General features: G+C 35.1%; 1 protein-coding gene across 1 annotated transcript; it reads right to left on the bottom strand.

The window, feature by feature from the left end:
* Positions 1–1335: 1335 nt before the first annotated feature.
* Positions 1336–20808, bottom strand: LOC121770358 (protein FAR1-RELATED SEQUENCE 5-like). Its single transcript, XM_042167098.1, has 5 exons — positions 20508–20808; positions 7043–7362; positions 6602–6939; positions 6092–6448; positions 1336–1537 (listed from the first exon to the last, which is right to left on the bottom strand). The coding sequence occupies exons 1-5, from the start codon at positions 20806–20808 to the stop codon at positions 1336–1338; spliced, it is 1518 nt and encodes a 505-aa protein (XP_042023032.1).
* Between the last annotated feature and the right edge of the window lie 1402 nt (positions 20809–22210).

Raw genomic sequence — 22210 nt, forward strand, 5'->3', positions numbered from 1 at the left:
AAAAGGAGAGGATTTATATTTGAGATTTTACATGCATTATATTAAGAATTTTGATGTTTTGTTGATAAAAAAATTCTGATATCACATATACGAAAATTCAAACTTAAAATCCATCAATTTCATCATCCGAACGTCGTAGGAGACATTATGCAATTGAGTTCTTCGTTAGAAATCCTTTATAAAAATTATACCTTTAATTTGATTTATTTTTGCGAAAAAATAATTAAATGAGAGAGTTACGTAAATTTAAAAATTTAGGCTTTAATTTTAATAAGAGAGAATTAACCATTAATATCCTTTAATTTTATTTAATAATTATTTAAATTTAAATATAATCCACTTGCATTATATCAACTACTAGATCTCATAATCTAATGGTTAAAAATTGATCTTAATTTTAGATTTGTAATTAGTTAGATTGATTAACTCCCTAGATCTCCATACTTAAATATGGGCATAATATAACTTTTATTTTCATATTAAGTTACTAATATACATATAATCGTTTACATACATGAGAAAAATAAGATTAAAAAAATGAAATAATGGTCATACTTTTTATTTTGTAGACATTTCAACTATATATAAATTTATATACATAAGTACATAAGAAAAAAAATATAGCAATAAAATGTTAGTCGCCTCCTGTATATAATATATTGCATAATAATAATAATACTAATACTAATAGTAATAATAATAATACTCATCTTTTTTTCTTTTTTTTGCTGCAATGAAAATTATAACCATACACTTTGTTAGTATTGTTTAAAATTTTATGGTGATAATTATATATATAATTGAAAACTCTACACAAATAATTATATAATAAAATAATTTGATATTATTTTTAAAATTTATGGGGATAAGTACATATAAAATTGAAAAAAATCAGCACAAATAAAAAGCATGAAAATAAATTCATTTTTCCATCTTCTTTATTTTAATGCATATGCACGATTATACATTTGGTCAGTAGCTTAATATGAAACTAAAATTTTAATTATGCCTATATTCAAGTATGTACATTTGGTCAGTATGCCTATATTTAAGAGGTAAAAAATTATTGGTTTTCCATATTAAAAGATTAAGTAGTTTTTAATGAAAATAGTCTAATGAATATCTCCTAAAAATAACTTTACAAGTGTGCATCTCTAGTAGAGGTGGACCCTTTACAAGTGTGTAGTACTAATAGATTTTAATTTATCATTCAAAGTGGGTGTAGTACTACTACATTTTAATTTATCATTGAAATTGATAGATGGTAGAAGTATAAAAGAATATGGATATCGTCGTCATCATCAATCACGACTAATTTCACAAATCCTTGAACAATTAGAACAACGGTGAAAGGGCTCTGCCTCGAAACGGTTGGAATAAATCCTTTGTAGCGCCAAAGGCCTTGATCATGTTCACCGCGCAGTCCATCGCGCCGCTATACGGCGCGGCCTTCCCAGCCTCCACCTTCATGTTCATCACCCACATCTTCACCACGTCCACCTCATCAGGTTCCTCTCCAAAATCATGTTGGGGAAAACTGGAATTATAAGAGATAAACAATACCAGACGTAATACAACCCAAGAAGGAAGAACTAAAAACTGAAAATTATAATGAAATCGAAATTGTAAACTGGAAATAAAACTTAGCCGAGTCGAGGAGGCCTCTTTCCGCAAGACGAGATACGCCCTGGTAGTGCTCTCGGTTTGGCGTTTCGTCCCCAAAAATAAAACGGCTACGTCTCTGGTGAAGCAGCACCGCAATCAACAGAGCTCCGGCGAACTAGAAGAGGAGAGGGCAGAGCTTCGGGAAGAAAGACTATGCAGAGAGTATGCTGCTTCTATTCTAATTGTTCTGTTTTTTTTATGCAAGGAATGACTAGCCTATTTATAGGCTTGGTCCACTGCGGGGTCAACTCAGCCTTGATGGCTGTCATCATGGCTCATTATGGCGGGCCTGTAACCGCCGGCCGTTACGAGTTTGAAAGCTGGAGTGGTCGACGTTGAATCTAGACGTTGTACACGCCCTAGTTCAACCGTCACATGTGGACTTCATGAAGTGACTTGATCAAGACACTGATCAACCCTTCGCTCAAGGCGCAGCAGGCCGAGTTGATCAGACTGCCGATCGAGGCGCAGCATGTCAAGTTGATCAGGCTGCTGCCCAAAACTGAGGTGGTCCAAAATATTAAATCTGGATCCAGGGACAAGCCCAAAGACCACCCAAACACCAATTGCCAAGATCCAAGTCCAAGGGCAAGGGCACGGGCACGGGCACGACTCGGCTCGGCTCGGCGCGCGTGTGGGCTCTTTCACCCATCTTAGTCCACGATAATTACTAAGTGTAATTAGTCACTTAATAAATACACATTTAAAGATGTATCTCATCTCCTATGTGGGATAATTAACACTTGTTAATTACTCCCTACACTTTCAACTCATAGCTTTATCAAAAGCTGTAATGTGATCAACTTTAATCCACTATTTCTCACTCACCGGGAATCAGATTTGAGAAAATGAATATACTACGGTCATCTACGCGGAACGTAGATCGACGCTATATCATTTAATTTTCCAAAATTAAATGTCTCGTCACATTTATTATTGGTCAAACTTCATTGACTGGACATCTTAAATTCAAGATTCCAACAATCCCTCACATGAGTGGAAATAGCCAAATGCATATGCATGCAGACACAAGCTCAACCCTCATGAGGTATATAAGCATAAGGATAGGTAGTTTTTGGCTTTGAACCCTCCATAGTCGACACCATCGGATACACAGGCGGCTTAGTAGCGCGATGCTTTGAACTAATCCCCCACGGCGTGCACCAAGACAATGGTGTTAACGCTTGAACACCTCAACCTCATCTGTTCTCACGTTTTGTGTCCTTTGCGGCCTTGGACACCACTTTGGATTCATAAGTGTGTTATTTGAAGCGGCCTCACTTAACACTTATATAGGTGATTCCTAATCGAGTATCTTGCCCTACTCGGTCTCCTTGAGAACTCAATCTCCTCGAGATCCTTAGAAGTCATTAAAAGTCATAGACTTAGCCTCACCACTTGGCAAGTTTACCAACACTCTATTGCTCTCTAGGGAATAGATATAGTTGAGTGTTTCTCATGAACTCTCATAGCTTAGTTGTCCCTTTGAACCAAGTTCTTTGGATCTCCAGTCATCATGGTTGGGTTACCACTATGACAATTCTTTAGTTTGTGGATTTCAAACCCATTCCTTCTAGCAACTTTTTCTTTTGATCACGGTTTAACCCTCTCTCTAATTTTATTTTTTCCATTGTACTAATAAAAAAACACTACATAAAATCCCGTGCTAAATTAGAAATGTTCCTAAAGTGGGATAGATGGAGCATTAATTTCATAATAAAATATGCGTAGAGTGAGTGGTACGCGGGTTCATTAATAAAAAATAGTAAAGTGAGGTGGAATTTTAATAATGACCGAATAAAAATGGCAAAAATGATGCTTAAAAAGTTAGCCAAGTTAGCTAATTGTGCCTCGAATTGAGGATGTTAACTTAATTTTTTTTGTTTTAACATGACTTGATGCATACCTTTCTCCAAGACCAAAAACCAAAACATGACCTGACCGAGCCAAAAGGCCAATTACTAGTCAACTTAATCAAAGCGCTAATCTTAAAGTCCGATTCACTGGCCCAACTTTATACTCCATCTGTCCCTCAAGAATATGCACTCTTTCCTTTTTAGTCCGTCCCATAAAAATATGCACTTTCTAATTTTGAAAAAAATTCTCTCTAATAAGGTGGGACTCATTATTCACTAACAATACTTATTTACACTACAAAAAAAGCGCTGGATAGTGACAGAAATTAGTGACGGCGGTTGCTAGCTCAACAATTAGTGACGGAAAATGACTGAAAAGCGTCAGACGCTAAATAGTAACAGAATATTCTGTCACTAAAGCGAAGCAGTCCTCTATATTTTTGGTCATTTGGTTGGATTAATAGATATAGTGACGGACATTGACAAGTTTTTTAATGAAGGATACGCCAAACTTACTATGTCACTAAAAAACTGGTCAATAAAAAATATTAGTGACGGATTTGTCCGTCACTAAAGCTATTAATCCCACCAAATGATGGAAAATATAGATGGCTGCTTCGTTTTAGTGACGGAATAATCTGTCACTATTTCGTGACTGGCGATTTTTCCGTTACTAGTTGTTGAGCCAGCAGCCGCCGTCACTATCTAGTGGTTTGTTTGTAGTGTCTCTACTTCTCTCTTAGTTTACTAATTTTACATTAAAACTCGTGTCGACCTCAAAGTGTATATTCTTTGGGAACGGATGAAGTAATTAATTAAATAATGGAAGGTGGCGATTGAGGTTACTTGTGGTCCTGGCCAATTTGCAATTCCAATTTGTGTGGAGTCGATGAGTCGAACTATATAAGGCCAAAATATCAAAATATATACGTATATCTCTCTCTCAAGAGAAGCTTATTCAGTGCCAAAGCGCCACGCACAAACATGACTCTGTGAATTAACCGAGTTGCCGCTTTTTCTGTTGAATCATGAATTTCATTTTCTTCATTTCTCAAATCATACAAATTGAAACTCTAATCCTAAGGGCCCCAAATTCCGGTCCGACAGTATTGTAAAGGGTGTTAAATCAGGGCACGCAGTGACCCGCTAAAGGAGAGGCCCTAATCCATTGCATGCCAGAAGCCCACCTCCAAAGGCCTCATACTTGTGCCTGAGAGGTGTTGCAACTACACAACAATAGTGGAATTTGATCATTGGCCAATCATACAAATCTGCCCCTCTAAAACCAACTACGCTGCCCATGCGGACAAAAATAGTTGAAAACTAGGTAGAAAGGTATGAAAATTATTAAATGAGTGTTAATGGATTGTAAGATACACGTTATAAATGTTGTATAGAATTATTATTTATTGAATACTTTCCATTTTAAGACTTGATCTAATTTTGGTGGACATCCCTAAATGATAAAAACTAATCTATTTTTGTGGACGGGAGAGTATGAATTATTTTCTTATTAGTCCGTTTCTAAAAAGGATGAACTTTCTAATTTTGAAATATTTAAACAACACGTTACTTCTATTGTTCACGTCAGTTTATTTACTGCATACATCCCTTGCTAAGAGATGCATTTCTTATCGGCACGAGATTTTAAGAAAATGATGTTTTGTTAGTAAAGTGGAAAATAAATAAATTAAGAAACGGAATAAAATAGAGATGAAAAAGTAAGATAGAGAATGCCAAAGTAAGCAATCTACTTCATGTGCATTTACAATTCCTGGAGTAGTTGTACATCAAGTAGTCTTCCTTTGTGCATTCGTCGACAGTGTTGGTAAATGGATGGATGGGTGAATGCAATATTCCTCTGCGCATTATTTGATTGAATCTGTACATTATTTATCTAGTAGTATACATTATTCATCATATATTAGGCATTATTTTACTGTTTTTGTACATGAGTGATTGAGTGAATGCAATATTCATGTGTGCATTATTTGAGTGAATCTGTATATTGTTTATTTAGTAGTATACATTATTTATCAAGTATTAGGTATTATGTGACAGTTTGTGTACATAGGTGAATGGGTGAAAGTCATATTCCTTTGTGCATTAATTGATTGCTTCTGTACACTATTTATAAAGAATTATACATTATTTATCAAGTATAAGGCATTATGTGACTGTTGTACATGGGTGAATGGGTGAAAACCAGCACTCCGGAATCTGGTTGAATAATATTCATTTGTGCATTATTAGATTGAATCTGTACATTATTAAACTACTAGTATACATTATGTATCAAATATTATACATTATTTGATTGTTGTGCACATAGGTGAATGGGTGAAAGTCATATTCCTTTGTGCATTATTGATTAAATCTGTACATTATTAAACTAGTAGTATACATTATGTATCAAATATTATTCATTATTTGACTGTTGTGCACATAGGTGAATGGGTGAAAGTCATATTCCTTTGTGTATTATTTGATTGCTTCAAAATTTTTTTGTAGAAGTTGTTCTCCGATTCGGATATGGACGTAGTCCTAATCATCGACCCCTATAGTCGTACAATGTGTTGAACCAGTCAACGTCTTCGAGCAGGTCCGTCCAAACGCAGGCATTGAATTCCTTCTTGAAATCTTCGGCCCTAAGCAACCTGTTTGGAACCTTGGTGGCCAACTTATGCATTATATGCCACATACACCATCCGTGTCGAGTGCCAACAAGAACCTCTTCTATAGCTGATCTCATGCCCAAGTCTTGATCTGTTACGATCATCTTGGGTGCTACACCCATGCATTCAACAAAATGCCTGAACAACCAAGCAAATGCCCTTGTTTTCTCGTTGCACACCAATCCGGCAGCGAAGGTTACTGGTCTTCCATGATTGTTCTTTCCCGTGAAAGGAGTGAAGATCATACAATACCTGCGTGTCATAGAGTAATGCATCGTCAGCATCATCACATGTGAAGAATGCATCATTAGCTATGTAGAAATGTATAGTACAAGCATTATAAAACACTGCGTAATGTACAAATATATGCGTTGTAATGTACACTACAGATCATTGTAATTATACCTGTTTGTGTTGTACGTGGAGTCAAAGGCCACAATATCACCAAACATGTGGTAATTCCTCTTCATCATGCAGTCACACCAAAACAGAGCAACCAACTGGTTAGTAGCATTAACTTCGTAGTGATATGTGAACGCCTCGGACATTTCCTTCTTCTTAGCCATATCATCCAACACCATTTGCACATCGAAACCATATGCGTATGCTTTGATGTCTCGAGAAGCATTCCTGATATCCCCGACAGTGCAACCGACTAGGTCAAACCCACCGAGAATTTCCTTCAACACCTTAAAGGTAAGTGTGGGGCCTATATTAGCCTTGGAACAGTCAAGAATGAATTTCTGATGTACATCATCCAACTTTCGATTAATTGCCATAAATTGTTGATGCTCTTACTCACCATATAATGGTTATGAACCTCGTTGAGCTCCTGAATAATATAACCTGGAACTCCTCCTTCGGGGAGAACTTGAACGATATACTCATTTTACAACCACACCGCTTGGATAACCGTCTGCGCTTCATAGAAAAACCAGACTGTGCATTCAATTGGTCATCCTCTTTCGACTTTTTCTTGCCTTCCCTATTGCATACAAGATAATACCAGGTTGTAACATCGTCCGCCTTCCTCATCCCTTGTTTGCACGTATCAAAACCAACAACGCGGGCATATACATCGTAAAACGTGAAAGTGAAAGCAAGGGATTGGAATTTCTGACCGACGACGGGCTTCAATTCTGGAGAACATTCAGGTACAACCACCACTGTATAAAATCACAATAAAAAGGGCTCATCAAACATATACATTACGGATCATAAATCATCCATTACTGAAACTACAACAACCATTATTGAGTAATATATGTACATTATGTAAATCATTGAAAACTACTCCCAAGCCGAGATGATATCTAAACCCTAGTTGAATGACTGAAACTCGTGGACTTTGGTAATGGTTTTGTTACTTAATACATACTACACCCTAGCACCAAGGATTGCTAAACCCTTGGGGAATAGCCAACACGTGCGCCGAACAATCAAACATGGCCAAACTTAAAATGGACTGCTCATCAAAATATACTCCATCTGTCCCGCACTACTTGCACTTATATCCTTTCTGGGCGTCCCAAGTTATTTGCACTCTTTCCATTTTTAGTAACAATTTATACCTACAGCCGTAATTGTTGACTTTGTCTATCACTCATTCCTTAATCTCCGTGCCCAAAAGGAAAGGTGCGAGTAGTGCGGGATGGAGGGAGTACATTACAGATCATAAATCGTCCAATACTGAAACTAAAACAACCATTATTGAGTAATATATGTTCATTATATAAATCATTGAAAACTACTCCCTAGCCGAGATGATATCTAACCCTAGTTGAATGACTGAAACTCGTGGACTTTGGTAATGGTTTAGTTACTTAATACATACTACACCCTAGCCCCAAGGATTGCTAAACCCTTGGGGAATAGCCGACATGGCCAAACAAAAAATGGACTGCTCATCAAACATATACATTACAGATCATAAATCGTCCATTACTGAAACTAAAACAACCATTATTGAGTAATATATGTATATTATGTAAATCAGTAAAAACTACTCCCTAGCCGAGATGATATCTAAACCCTAGTTGAATGACTGAAACTCGTGGACTTTGTTAATGGTTTTGTTACTTAATACATACTACACCCTAGACCCAAGGATTGCTAAACCCTTGGGGAATGGACGAAACGTGCGGCGAACAATCAAACACAGTAAATCTTAAACTAAACCATGAAACTGTATAACACATACAAACAAAAAAAATTCATAAACCTAATTGCATTGAACAGTTACTCCATCAATTCGTATTTTAATTGAAGAAATCAGATTAATTATCAATAAATTAACAAATAAAATTACCTTCTTCCATTGTTGACGACCACAATCAACGACGACTCGAAGATAAACGATTTTGTAGGACGAAAAACAAAACAAAAATTTTGTATTGGTTATGACTTCAACGAGAATTTCCTTCAACGACGATTGTGGAGCCGAGAAAATGAAATTTGGAGAGAGAAGACAGAATCTTGTAATTGTAGAAGAAAACCGTTGCATTCTTTTGTTGGAGAAAATCAAGCTACTTACCATAACCAACTCCATTGTGTATACCAAAAAGGCCCTTTTCGATTTATTAAATGATTTAAATTAATTACATGTGGCATTATTTTCATCCATCAGATCTTGAAATTGAATGGCTGAGATTTAGAAGGATGATTGAACAATAAATATAAAAGGATATGAATACATCCTTATATATATATATATATATATATATATATATATATATATATATATATGGGAGCATTAATCTCCTATTGCTCCCTTAGATTTAAGTTTCTTCTTAATTTGGAGCGTTAGATTAGGTTGATGGAGGGACCGGATGAAATCCTATTTTTTGATCCCGTGTTGCATTATAGGGGGATTCTGTGCATTATAAGGGTAAACTAGTAAAACATCAAAATTGAAAACCGCCCAAAATGGAAGGAGCGAGATTTATGCGGGATTTTGATACAACCTTTCATCTACTCACTCTATCTCTCACTCCAAACGTCTATCCCTCAATTCACGTCTCTTCAAATCGTCTCCCCAAATTCCACCCACTCTCCAATCCCTATCCGCCACTGGAAGCAACTGGGTATCTCCAGAAATTGATCGTTTTTCGTCGGATTCACTGTCCAAATCAAACACCCGTAACGCGCGACCATATTGTTGAAGGCGTCGACAAGGTATGGTTGAAAAAAGTTATTTTTTTAGTAATAGCAATCGTTAAACGCCGATATTCCCAGTCTACAAGTTGATTCCCGAATTTTCATCCAAAAATCCAATGTTTATAACCTGGCCTTGGTCGCGATTTTATGTAATCACAAATGGGTTTTCGTTTTGGTTAGGGTTTTGTCGTATATGGAATGTGTAATTATTTACTGGTTTACAATTGTGTATTGTGCGATTATTTAGATGAAATGTTTTATGGATTTGATTTGTGGTTCGTCTCACAGATTTACATGACGAAAAGAGGCCGACCGTCAAGATCTCAACCTACCCAGGCTGCAGGTCACCAATCTATTTCATTTGCACGTAAAATTCCTAGAGTAGTTATACATCAATTAGTCTTCCTTTGTGCATTCTTCGACAAATCTTGTAAATGGGTGGATGGGTGAATGTAAAATTCTTCTGTGCATTATTTGATTGCTTGGGTACATCATTAAATAATGGTTACACATTATTTATCATGTAGTATCCATTATTTGACTGCTTGTGTACATGGGAGATTTAGTCAGTGCAGTATACATGTGCGCATTATTTGATTGAATATGTACATTGTTTATCTAGTAGTATACATTATTTATCAATTAATAGGCATTATTTGACTGCTTTGTGAGGGATGTGGGTGATTGGGTGAATGCAATATTCCTCTGTGCATTTTTTGATTGAATCTGTACATTATGTACCTAGTAGTTTACATTATTAATCAAGTAATAGTCATTATGTGACTACTTGTGTACATAGGTGAATGGTGAAAGTCATATTCCTTTGTGCATTATTTGATTGCTTCTGTACACTAGTTATCAAGTATTATACATTATTTATCAAGTATAAGGCATTATGTGACTGTTGTGTACATGAGTGAATGGGTGAAAACCAGAACTCCCGAATCCGCTTGTATAATATTCCTTAGTGCATTATTTGATTGAATCTGTACATTATTAAACTAGTAGTATACATTATGTATCAAATATTATGCATTATTTGACTGCTGTGTACATAGGTGAATGGGTGAAAGTCATATATCTTTGTGCATTATTTCATTGCTTCTGTACACTATTTATCAAGTACTATACATTATTTAAAAAAGTATTATGCATTAATTGACTGCTTGTGTGCTGCATTATTTAATGAAAATTCGACACAATATTGATAGCTTCCCATTTAAATAATGTTATGATGTTGTATGTTGGACAGCAGCGAAGCAGCTGAGATTCAGGAACAATGAAGTGAAAAAAAACCAGATAAATACTGTGAAAGCAGATGGATGAAGACGAATATGTATATTATTAAACTAATAATATACATTATGTATCAAATATTATGCATTATTTAACTGTTGTGTACATAGGTGAGTGGGTGAAAGTCATATTTCTTTGTGCATTATTTCATTGCTTCTGTACACTATTTATCAAGTATTATACATTATTTACCAAGTATTATGCATTAATTGACTGCTTGTGTGCATGAGTACAACCACCACTGTATAAAATCACCAAAAAAACGTCTCAGCCAACATTTACATTACATATCATAAATGGTCCATTACAGAAACTAAAATAACCATTATAGAGTAATATATGTACATTACGTGTATCAGTAAAAACTACTCCCTACCCGAGATGATATCTAAACCCTAGATGAATGACTGAAACACGTGGACTTTGGTGGCAGTTTTGTAACTTAATGCATACTACATCCTAGCCACAAGGATTGCTAAACCCTTAGGGAATACATGAAACGTGCTCAGCAAACATTTACATTACAGATCATAAATCGTCCATTACTGAAAATAAAAAAGTCATTACAGAGTAATATATGTACATTATGTGTAAAAACTACTCCATGGCCGAGATAATATCTGAACCCTAGATGAATGAGTGAAACTCGTGCATTCAATTGGTCATCCTCGTTCGACTTCTTCTTGCCTTCCCTATTGCATACAACATAATACCAGGTTGTAACATCGTCCGTCTTCCTCATCCCTTGTTTGTGCGTATCAAAACCAACAGCGCGGGCATATACATCGTAAAACGCGAAAGCAAAATTTAGGGATTGGAACTTCTGACCGACGACGGGCTTCAAATCAGGAGAACATGCAAGTACAACCACAACTGTAAAAAATAAAAATAAAAACGGCTCAACAAACATATACATTATAGCTCATAACTCGTCCATTACTGAAACTAAAACAACCAATATTGAGTAATATATGTACATTATGTAAATCAGTTAAAACTACTCCATAGCCGAGATGATATCTAAACCCTCGTTGAATGACTGAACCTCGTGGACTTTGGTAATGATTTTGTTACTTACTGCATAGTACACCCTAGCCCCAAGGATTGCTAAACCCTTGGGGAAAACAAGAAACGTGCGCCGAACAATCAAACCCGACCAAACATAAATTAAAATGGTCAGCAAACTTTTACATTACAAATCACAAATCATCCATTATAGAAACTAAAACAACCATTACATAATAATATATGTTCATTATGTGTATCAGTTAAAAACTACTATCTAGCTGATATGATTTCTAAACCCTAGATGAATGACTGAAACTCGTGGACTTTGACGACGGTTTTAATACTTACTACATACTACACCCTAGCCCCAAGGATTGCTAAACCCTTGGGGAAAACAAGAACGTGCACTGAACAATCAAACACGGTCAAACTTAAATTAAACTGGTCAGCAAATATTTACATTACAGATCACAAATCGTCCATTACAGAAACTAAAACAACCATTACATAATAATATATGTTAATTATGTGCATTAGTTAAAAACTATTACCTAGCCGATAGGATTTCTAAACCCTAAATGAATGACTAAAACTCGTGTACTTCGACGACGGTTTTAATACTTAGTACATATTACACCCTAGCCCCAAGGATTGATAAACCCTTGGGGAAAACAAGAAACATGCGCCGAACAACCATACACGGCCAAACTTAAATTAAACTGGCCAGTAAACATTTACATTACAGATCACAAATCGTGTATTACAGAAACTAAAACAACCATTATATCATACAATATGTACATTATGTGTATCAGTTAAAAACTACTACCTAGCAGATAGGATTTCTAAACTCTAAATGAATGACTGAAACTCGTGTACTTTGACGACGAATTTAATACTTACTACATACTACACCCTAGCCCCAAGGATTGCTAAACCCTTGGGGGAAACAAGAAAGGTGGGTCGAACAATCAAACTCGACAAATAATATATTACTCATGACTTTGTATAACAACACAAAACATAACATACGCTCGATTACTCCATCAAATCGGAAATTCAGTTAACAAGTATGAATAAAAAATCAGTGCCGCCAAATAAATAAGTACCTTCTTCCATTGTTCAGTAAAACGCAAGCAATGACGGAGGCCTTCAACAAATCGGCGTTGTTTGAGACAAAATAAATAGACGATTTTCTTCGATTTTGCAAAACATAAACGAATTTAAGACCTTAATGTGTTCAATGGAGAATAGACGCTGAAATTTTAGGGAGAGAAGACAGATTGCAGCGTGTAATCTTTGAGAATAACTGCTGAGATATGTGGAAGAGAAAATCAAGGAAGTTACCATAACAAACACATTTGTGTATCTGTAGTTTACCCTTTTCGAATTTTTTAATGATTTAATTTAAATTCTTGTGGCATTATTTTGCAATATCATTTTCTCGTCCATTCAATTTCCTTTTGTATTCATATCATTTTGCAATAACAAACATATATATAGGGATGTATTCATATCATTTTTCCATATTTTGTTATATTGTTCTTTTTAATCTCGTCCATTCAATTTCAAGATCTGATGGCCCAAAATAAAAAATGATATGAATACATCCATATATATATATAATATATATTATATATATAGGGATGTATTCATTTCCTTTTTGTATCTTTTGTTCTATTGTTCTTTTTAATCTCAGTCCCACAATTTTGTCATCCGACGGTTAGATTGATGCCACGTGTCATTTAATAAAGCAGATTTTTAGTTGAATAATGCACACCGACTAATAATGCACCATTATAGTGTAATAATGCAGATCATTACAACCATCCAATTCAAGGATCCAAGGGCTGTGATTAAAAAGAAGCTTGGACTGAAAAGCTGCGAAAGACCTTAACAACCCCATATATATATATATATATATATATATATATATATATATATATATTATATATATAGGGAGATGATCAAAATAAAAATGCATTTAAATCCAGAAATGCAGGTGTGATCAAATACAAACTCCTATCTATAATACAAACTACAAACTTTAATCCTACACACTCCTTGTAAGTAATCAACGGTTAGCAATGGGATTCATATGTCAATGTCAACGCCTAATACAAATTATGTCACTGGGGGGAATGTCAATGTCAACGCCTAATACAAATTATGTCACTGGGGGGAATGTCAATGTCAACGCCTAATACAAATTCTGTCACTGGGGAGAATGTCAACAATGTCAACGCCTAAAGTTTGTATTATAGAGGGTTTCTAGATTATCATGACTATATATATATATAGGATTGTGATCAAGATAGAACCATTCTTAAACGTAGAACCATTCTTAAACGTAGAACAAATGCCAAACGGAGGTCGTTAGATCTTTTAATCCAATGGTGTTGATTTGCACAACAACTTCCCATTACAACCAAAACTATTATTAATGGGTGAATGCAGATAAGTGAAAAAATAAAGCATGCATGGACTCTTCTTCGTTTCATTCATTCTTCCATCAACATGTGAGTTTTTTCACATGTTGAGTCCGGAATGTCGTGAAAACATAGTCTAATATGTATGATTTTTAATCTTGACCGTCATTTTTTCCTCATCCAATGAATAAAATATGTAGAGTTCTATCTTTAATCTTGACAATGTCAACGCCTAAAGTTTGTATTATAAAGGGTTTCTAGATTATCATGACTATATATATATTGAATATATATATATATATATATATTGAATATATATATATATATATATATATATATAGGGTTTTGATCTATGCAAAACTAGATTTAAATACAGAAACGCAGAACAATATCATAATTAGGGCACTTTTAGGTCATAATTACGTAATTTTTAGGTCATGCTAACAAAGCATGACCTAAAACGATCTTAACATGACATTAAACCCAAATATTATAATATGACCTAAAATTGTTTAATTATGACCTTCCGTGTTTTTGGTTAATTATTGACCATTAGATCATCTAATCCTAGGGCCAAGATTTGGTCTGCATTTCTGGATTTAAACACATACTTATTTTGATCATCTCCCTATATATATATATATATATATAATATAGAACTACCAAACTAGCAAATAATTAAATATATATAGTGAACTAATAAAATTATTACTTTAAATAGCCATTCTTATCGTTGCATATGCGCTTAACTCGCTGTGATAAACAATTGATTTAATATATTGAAAAGGGAATTCATAACTCAATAATTGGTTGTTAATTGCCATACGAACACTAACCTAAACTCACTATCAAGATCAATCTAGTCTTTTTTAATCAAATATAAAAAGTATAATTAGAAGAAATAAGCTAACAACTAAAAAAACTCTGATTAATTATCATAAAATAATAAATAAATAAGACTTAGCTATTTAATAAAAAATCCTTGAGCAACTTGCGAATTTGCTCCAAGGTAACGAACAAAACCACAGTGAGGTCCTTGCCTCGAAACAGTGGGAATAAATCCTTTATAAAGTGCCATGAGCCCCTCTGCCTTAACGGTATTCACCGCGCATTCCACGGCCCCGCTGTAGAGCGGCGCCTTCCCCCCTCCGCCTTCATGTTCATCACCTGCGTCTTAATGCGATCCCTCATCAAATTTGTTGAAATAGAAAATAAAAATGTAATTAGTTAGCTTTTAATTAGTTAGTTTAGCATTTTTCCAGCCTATATATAAGGCATTTTATCGTAGTTATAGTTAACTTTTGCAAAATGTATTCATTAATGAATTTTACTAGGCTTGTCAAAATGGATATCGGATATTGGATACCAGATATCTGAACCCGAAAAAGTCAGGTAATTGGATACACGAAATCCGATTTTTCGGGTTTCGGATCGGGATCGGGTATTGAGAATTTTGGATTTTCGGGTATACCCGAATTATCCGATTTTTTTAAAAAAATTACTGTGATAAATAGTGTGTTAATTCTAATTTGCATATTTTTACTTATTTACAAACCCAAATTCTATGAAATACCCAACTATCCGCTTTATATTATGGAGTAATTTCTAATTGCTAATATATTAGTTCTAATTTTTAAAGTTTAAATAATTAAATATTAAGGTTAAATGGTAGTTACTGAGTAAGACTTATTACAGCATACACGCTAACACGCCTCCCCCCTCCTACTCTTTCGCCTGCACCTCCCTCCGCCGGCGCCGTCTCCTCTCCCACCGCCGGCCACAACGAGCTCTCCTCTATTGCCCAGCCGCGGCCCGTCTCCTCTCCCAGCGCCGCCGCCCTCTTCCGTCCAGCTCTCTTCAAAATTGAAATTGAAATCGGGACTGGATACCCGAGTCGGGTATCCGGGTATCCGAAATTAAAATCGGATCGGGTATTAGATTTTGGGAAATTTTCGGATCGGGTATCCGCGGATACCCGATTTGACGGGCCTAAATTTTACCCTTTCATTTCTCTTCTCTTTGTCGATGGTTTTTCTCTCTTCTTCCATCGCAGTTCCTTCATCCTCCTTCGATGGAGTTTTCTCCATCCATTTCAATTCTTCATTTTTAACAAAATTCCTTGAACTGATTGTACGACGCCAGCTGCGACGCCGTGACCACCATGGCGTGGTTCACCGTGAGGGATGACCCGCGCCACAGGCTACCAATTCCCTCGTTCTTCGACATCTGTGAAATGGAATCTACCGCGCTCTTGTAGTTGCGCAGCTGGGACGGAGGGATTAATGAAGCGCCGGACCTTGATTAAGTCCAATGGGTGGGTGGCGCAGCCGGCTACGATCGATGCAACGCTGCCTTCCACAAAACCCTTCACCCCCATCTTTATGAATTACACTAAATCTTTATTAAATTATAGTATTAACAAAATGGTCTTCAAAATTCATTGGAAAAAAATGATGAGAAAAAAAAGAGTTGATGTCATAAGGATGAAGTTAGGGAAATAAATTGAGTACTAAACCGAAAATTAGTTGGAAATTTGGAATCGGTCTATTGGAGTCCATGTCCAAGTGAGACTTACTTGGCAATTAATAATATCATGAACTTTATTTGAGTCTGTTACTTTTCTCAAGTGAAAAATTTCAGCAAATAATATCATAATACTGATTTTTTTTCCTAATATATCGACAAAAATGCGAGAGCCAAATTCTTCAATCTTCGAGGATGGTTTTTCTTGAAGCACACCATCTAAAATTGTTCTTCAATCAATTATATAGCTTTATTTGCTAAGTTGAAAGTTTATGAAAAAAAATCAACTTTTTGAAAGTTTTGTGATATAAGGAACCAATATCCCTAATGCAAAATGTGTTCTAGGTTGACATTGCAATCTTTATTTAAAATTAAAAGTCCAAAGTTCCAACTTATGAGAGAGTGCCACGTGTAGGGGAAAAGAAAGACAATAGACATTGGACTTATAAAAATTATTACGTCCGTCCCACATTAAGAGTCCACATTTCACTTGACACAGATTTTAAGAAATGTAAAGGAAAGTGAGTTGAAAAAGTTAGTGGAGTAAGGGGTCCCATTTTATATATTACTAGTTTTATAATAAAATGTGTGTTGAATGAGTTAGTGAAATGTGAGATCTACTTGTCATTTATAGTAAAAGTGAAAGTGGACTCTTATTATGGGACGGACTAAAATAACAAAAATGAACGGGGTGAGATCCCCTGCTGTGTTTAAAAACACAACACCAAATGCTGTGCTATGAAACGCACAAATTTAGGAATAAAACGGCACCTTCTCTCCACTTTCTCAATCTTTTAATATTTTATTCTTATTTTTATATTTTTAATTATGAAGACAATGCATGAGTTGAAAGTATATTACCATGCGGGAATACGGAGTATAATATTGCTAAAAAATGTCAGTACTACTATATTAATTTGTTAAATCGGAAAATATTAATGGTAGGTATCCTTTTTGAAATAAAATATTTAAAAATAATAATTATAATTAATAGCGTTTAAAATTGAATGCCCAAATTAAATGTTAATCAAATTATCAACTACTATAAAATAATTATTAACGAAAGGAAATATGAAGGATAGAAAATGATATGCTATACACTTTATGTGAACAACTTATGTGAGTACCATCCTCGTTTAACACATTTTACATTTTTAGCATTGTTTGTTTTGTTTTATAGTTTGATTATAATACATTTAAAATTTAAATGTTATAGGCCACCATCCTCGTTCGACGCATTTTAGCATTATTCAATTTATTTTATAAAATTCATAAAAGTTGGATTGGTAGTTTTATTTTTTATTTGAGAAAACGAAAAATTCAAACTTTGACTTTTATAAATTTTATAAGATTAAAAATACCATAAAATTTTTAAAAATGTATTAAATCAAACTATAAAGCAAAACGAACAACACTAAAAATGTGTTGAACGGGGTGATGCTCACATAAGTTGTCCACATAAGTTGCGTATCATGTCATTTTCTATCCTTCATATTTCCTTTCGTTGTTAATTATTTTATAGTATTTGATAATTTGATTAATATTTAATTGAGGAATTCAATTTTAAACGGTATTCATTATAGTTACTATTATTTTTAAATATTTTATTTTAAAAAGGATACCTACAATTAATATTTTCAGATTTTACAAATCTTTCAGTAATTGAACGAAATAAAAAAATTAAGATACTACACTTACATTTTTTTAGCTAAATTTATTCACTACTTACTCGTGCTAATACTTTCAATGCATTGTCTTCATAATTTAAAAATATAAAAATAAGAATAAAATATTAAAAGTGGAGAGAAGCGGCCGTTTTATTCCTAAATTTGTGCGTTTTATAGCACAGCATTTAGTGCTGTGTTTTAATCACCCCAAAATGAACACATGGGACGGAGGTAGTAATTTGATTCTAAAAAGTTGTTCGAAAAAATAATGATGACCTGATTGAATAGAAACCATGTCACTTTAAATTTTGTTAGATTTGCAAATTTCAAACAAGAAAGATGCTTGTCGAGCCACCATGTTTGTATGGACCTTAAACGAAAATAATAATTTCATAAAACTGAATGCCAGTTTTTTCGAATGGATATAATATTCATTAGAAATGGGCCTTGTGTTGCAACGGCCCAAGTCAACACGCATTGACCGCTATCATTTCCGCACAATAATTTTTGCTAGGTAAATTATTGATATACTCCTTGTTTCTCTTCTAATATCTTTTCCAATATATTCATGCCGTAATGGTCCCTACAGGATTTTTTTTTTAACCGAGTTTTGGTATTTTTCAGAAATTTAAAATTTGGTCTCTAATATAATGAACTTACTATCTTGTAGCAATTTTTCCATGAGTTTGATTTTTTTTCTTCTAACTTGATTAATGTAAATGACATTGTTTGGAGTGTAAGATCTCTCACAAATTTCATTGGAATTCTAAATCATGGGAAACTCAATATACTGTACAAATTCATGATTTTCACGATCAAGTTTTAAATTCAAGGGATATAGTACCAAATTTTGACCAAAATTTATGATATTATAGACCAATAGCTCTGCTTTAATTTGCAAAAATCTTTTTGAGGCCATCCATATTACATGAGATAACAAATGAACCATCTTTTACATATACACATCTATTATCTCCGACGCAATTAAACCTATTTTGACAATGTAAAAGTAACCTCTAAAAGGCCCTACTTTCACATAGCAGATTCAGATTCAAATTCAAATTCATATACTTTCAAGTTTGAATTATGAAACTGGCTCAAACCACACAATATTGTTGAAAAACGACTAATACACTAATAAAAATGCGTGTGGGCCAAAAAAGGTGGATGTGGTAGAATTCTTTGATACTCTTTCTATATATTGGAAAAGATTGCAAGTCAATTTCCCCACATTTTTTTTTTTTTGTACTCTTTTCTAAAAGATAAAGATTCGTTTGACTCATTTCGTTTATACTACTTTTTGATAAATTTTTTGTGCACAAGGAAAAATTGCATTTGAGTTTAGCTTTGTACGTGTATATGATTGGAGATGAGTCATACACATTCTTGGTTAATTTTATAAATTCAACTTTTTGTTTATGGAGATAAGACCTATAGAATTGCGATGGAGGTTGTGATCAAGAACAAAAGAACAAATGACACACGGGATTTTACGTGATTCGGTTTAATCAAACCTACATCCACGAAAAATTGTATGAGAGATGTTTATTCACGGCTAAAGATGGATTACAATAGGAAACACAAATGAAAATGAAGAACAATGCACACTTCGCTATCTACTCTCAAGATATGAGCTCTAGCATCTCTTTCTTCTCTTCTTCTTTGATTCTCCTCACACATGCTTTCTCTCCTCTCTTGGAACTGAATAACTACTCATGCTTTTATCCTCTTTATGCAACGTCCAAGATCAGTCATGCAACGGCTAGTTGCATTTGATTGTAACCGCTATTCTCCAACCGATTGCATGGCTTAGTTTCTGTTGCATCCGAGCCTCTGAGCTGAGCCTTCTCTCGTCCGAACCAGCCACGAGCCTGATCACATGGTCACAAACCTAACAATCTCCACCTTGGCCATGTGAATATCTCCTCATACTCAGTCTCCAACCCAAACTCCACCTCACTGTGCAATTACATTCACCAGCCTTAAGCAACGCACAAGCTTAGATGCTGGTAAACTCTTAGTTAATGCATCAGCTGCATTATCCTCAGTGCCGACTTTCAATACCTCCACTTCACCTTTCTCAATCATATCTCTGATGAGCAGTCGGATGTCTATGTGTTTACATCTCTCATGGAATACCTGATGTCTTGCCAAACTGATTGCACAGTGCTGTCACATAGGACACTGACCTTTCCTTGCTTCACTCCAAAATCTTCTAAGACTCCCTTTAACCAGACTTCTTCTTCACTGCCTCTGTGAGGGCAATGTACTCGGCTTCTGTAGTGGATAGAGCAACAACCGATTGTAATGTTGATTTCCAACTTTCAGCAGCACCATACAACTTATATATGTATCCTGTCTGAGACTTTCTATTGTCTAAATTTGTTGCAAAGTCTAAGTCACAATATCCAATCAATGGATCACCATTTCCAGAATCAACCTTCTTGAACAAAATCCCCAGATTCTTGTTGCCTTTTAGATATATGAGGATCCATTTCAATGCAATCCAGCTGCTCCTACCAAACTCTTTCATGTATCTTCTTGTTACACTCACACTGTGTGCCAGGTCTGGCCTTGTGCATTTCATGCTGTACATAATGCTCCCTATTATACTTGCATATGGGAGCTATGACATCTCCTGCCTTTCTTCATCTGAGTTAGGTACTTGCTGCAGAGATAACTTGAAATGTTGAGCTAATGGGGTAGTCACTTGCTTGGATTTATCCATCTGAAATCTTTTAAGAACCTTGCTCAGATAATCAGATTGCACTAGATAGATTTCTCCTTTGTCTCTGCATCTCTGAATATCCATTCCAAGGATCCTTCTAGCCTCCCCAAGATCTTTCATTTCATATTCCTTACTTAACTCTGACTTTACTGATCTCACTTCATCAATGTCAGCTGCAACAACTAACATATCATCGACATACAATACCAGATGAGCCACTGCCTTACTCCATCCTTCTTTATGTACACACAATTGTCATAGGCCGACTTTATAAATCCAATGCTGCTTAAATGCAAGTCAAATTTGAGATACCATTGCCTACTACTTTGCTTAAGACCATATAAGTTTTCTTTAATAAGCAAACTTTATCTCTTGCCCTTGAGTAACAAAACTTTTGGTGTTCCATGTATATAGTTTCAACTAGGTCTCCATGCAAGAACGTTGTCTTTACATCAAGTTGGTGCAATTCCCAATTCCTCTGAGCAACCATAGACATCAGTATCCTAATAGATGAGTGTTTCACAACTGGAGAAAAAACTTCATTAAAATCCACTCATTCCTTTTGTAAATATCCTTTACCAACTAACCTAGCTTTGTATCTGATCTTGTTTGCCTCAGAAACCTCCACCTTCTTCTTAAAAATCCACTTGCACCCCACTGGTTCTGAGTGGATGGTCTTTCAGATAGGATCCAAGTCTTGTTTTTCATAAGAGATTCCATCTCTTCTCTCATAGCTTCAAACCATTTCTCCCATTCATTTCCCTTCATTGCTTCTTCATATGTACCAGGTTCTTCAAACTCTATGCATTCACCCACATGAAGTGCAAAATAAGCCATCTCATAATCAGAGAATCATGATGGAAGTCTTGGTGCCCTTCTTGGTCTATCATTGGCAATGTTTGGAACTGGAGTGGTGGAGCTTTCTGCTTCTTCTTGCTGCTCATCATCTGATGTATCACTTCTTACATTTCTTGTTGGCTCCACCTCAATTGACACAGCCCTTTTGGTTTAAGCAAGATAAGGCATAGCAGCCTCATCAAATGTGACATCTCTGCTCACAATGAGTTTTTCACCCTTTGGCTCAGCAGTGCTCCAGGGTCTGTAGGCCTTGGATCCAGTATGATATCCAAGAAATATGCACCTCAATGCTCTGGACTCTAGTTTCCCTCGTTTCACATGAGCATAGGCCCTGCAACCAAATGATCTA

This window comes from Salvia splendens, chromosome 16 (assembly GCF_004379255.2).
Source record: "Salvia splendens isolate huo1 chromosome 16, SspV2, whole genome shotgun sequence".
In the NCBI taxonomy this organism is placed as follows: Eukaryota; Viridiplantae; Streptophyta; class Magnoliopsida; order Lamiales; family Lamiaceae; genus Salvia; species Salvia splendens.

Excerpts from the sequence above, each read along its gene's own strand:
- LOC121770358 (XM_042167098.1), bottom strand. The coding sequence starts at position 20,808 with ATGAAAGAGTTTGGTAGGAGCAGCTGGATTGCATTGAAATGGATCCTC. Across the intron at positions 7,363-20,507 it reads GGCAGTGAAGAAGAAGTCTG|TGGTGGTTGTACCTGAATGT; the intron begins GTTAAAGGGAGT and ends GATTTTATACAG. Across the intron at positions 1,538-6,091 it reads GTTGACTGGTTCAACACATT|TTTTCCCCAACATGATTTTG; the intron begins GTACGACTATAG and ends TTATAATTCCAG.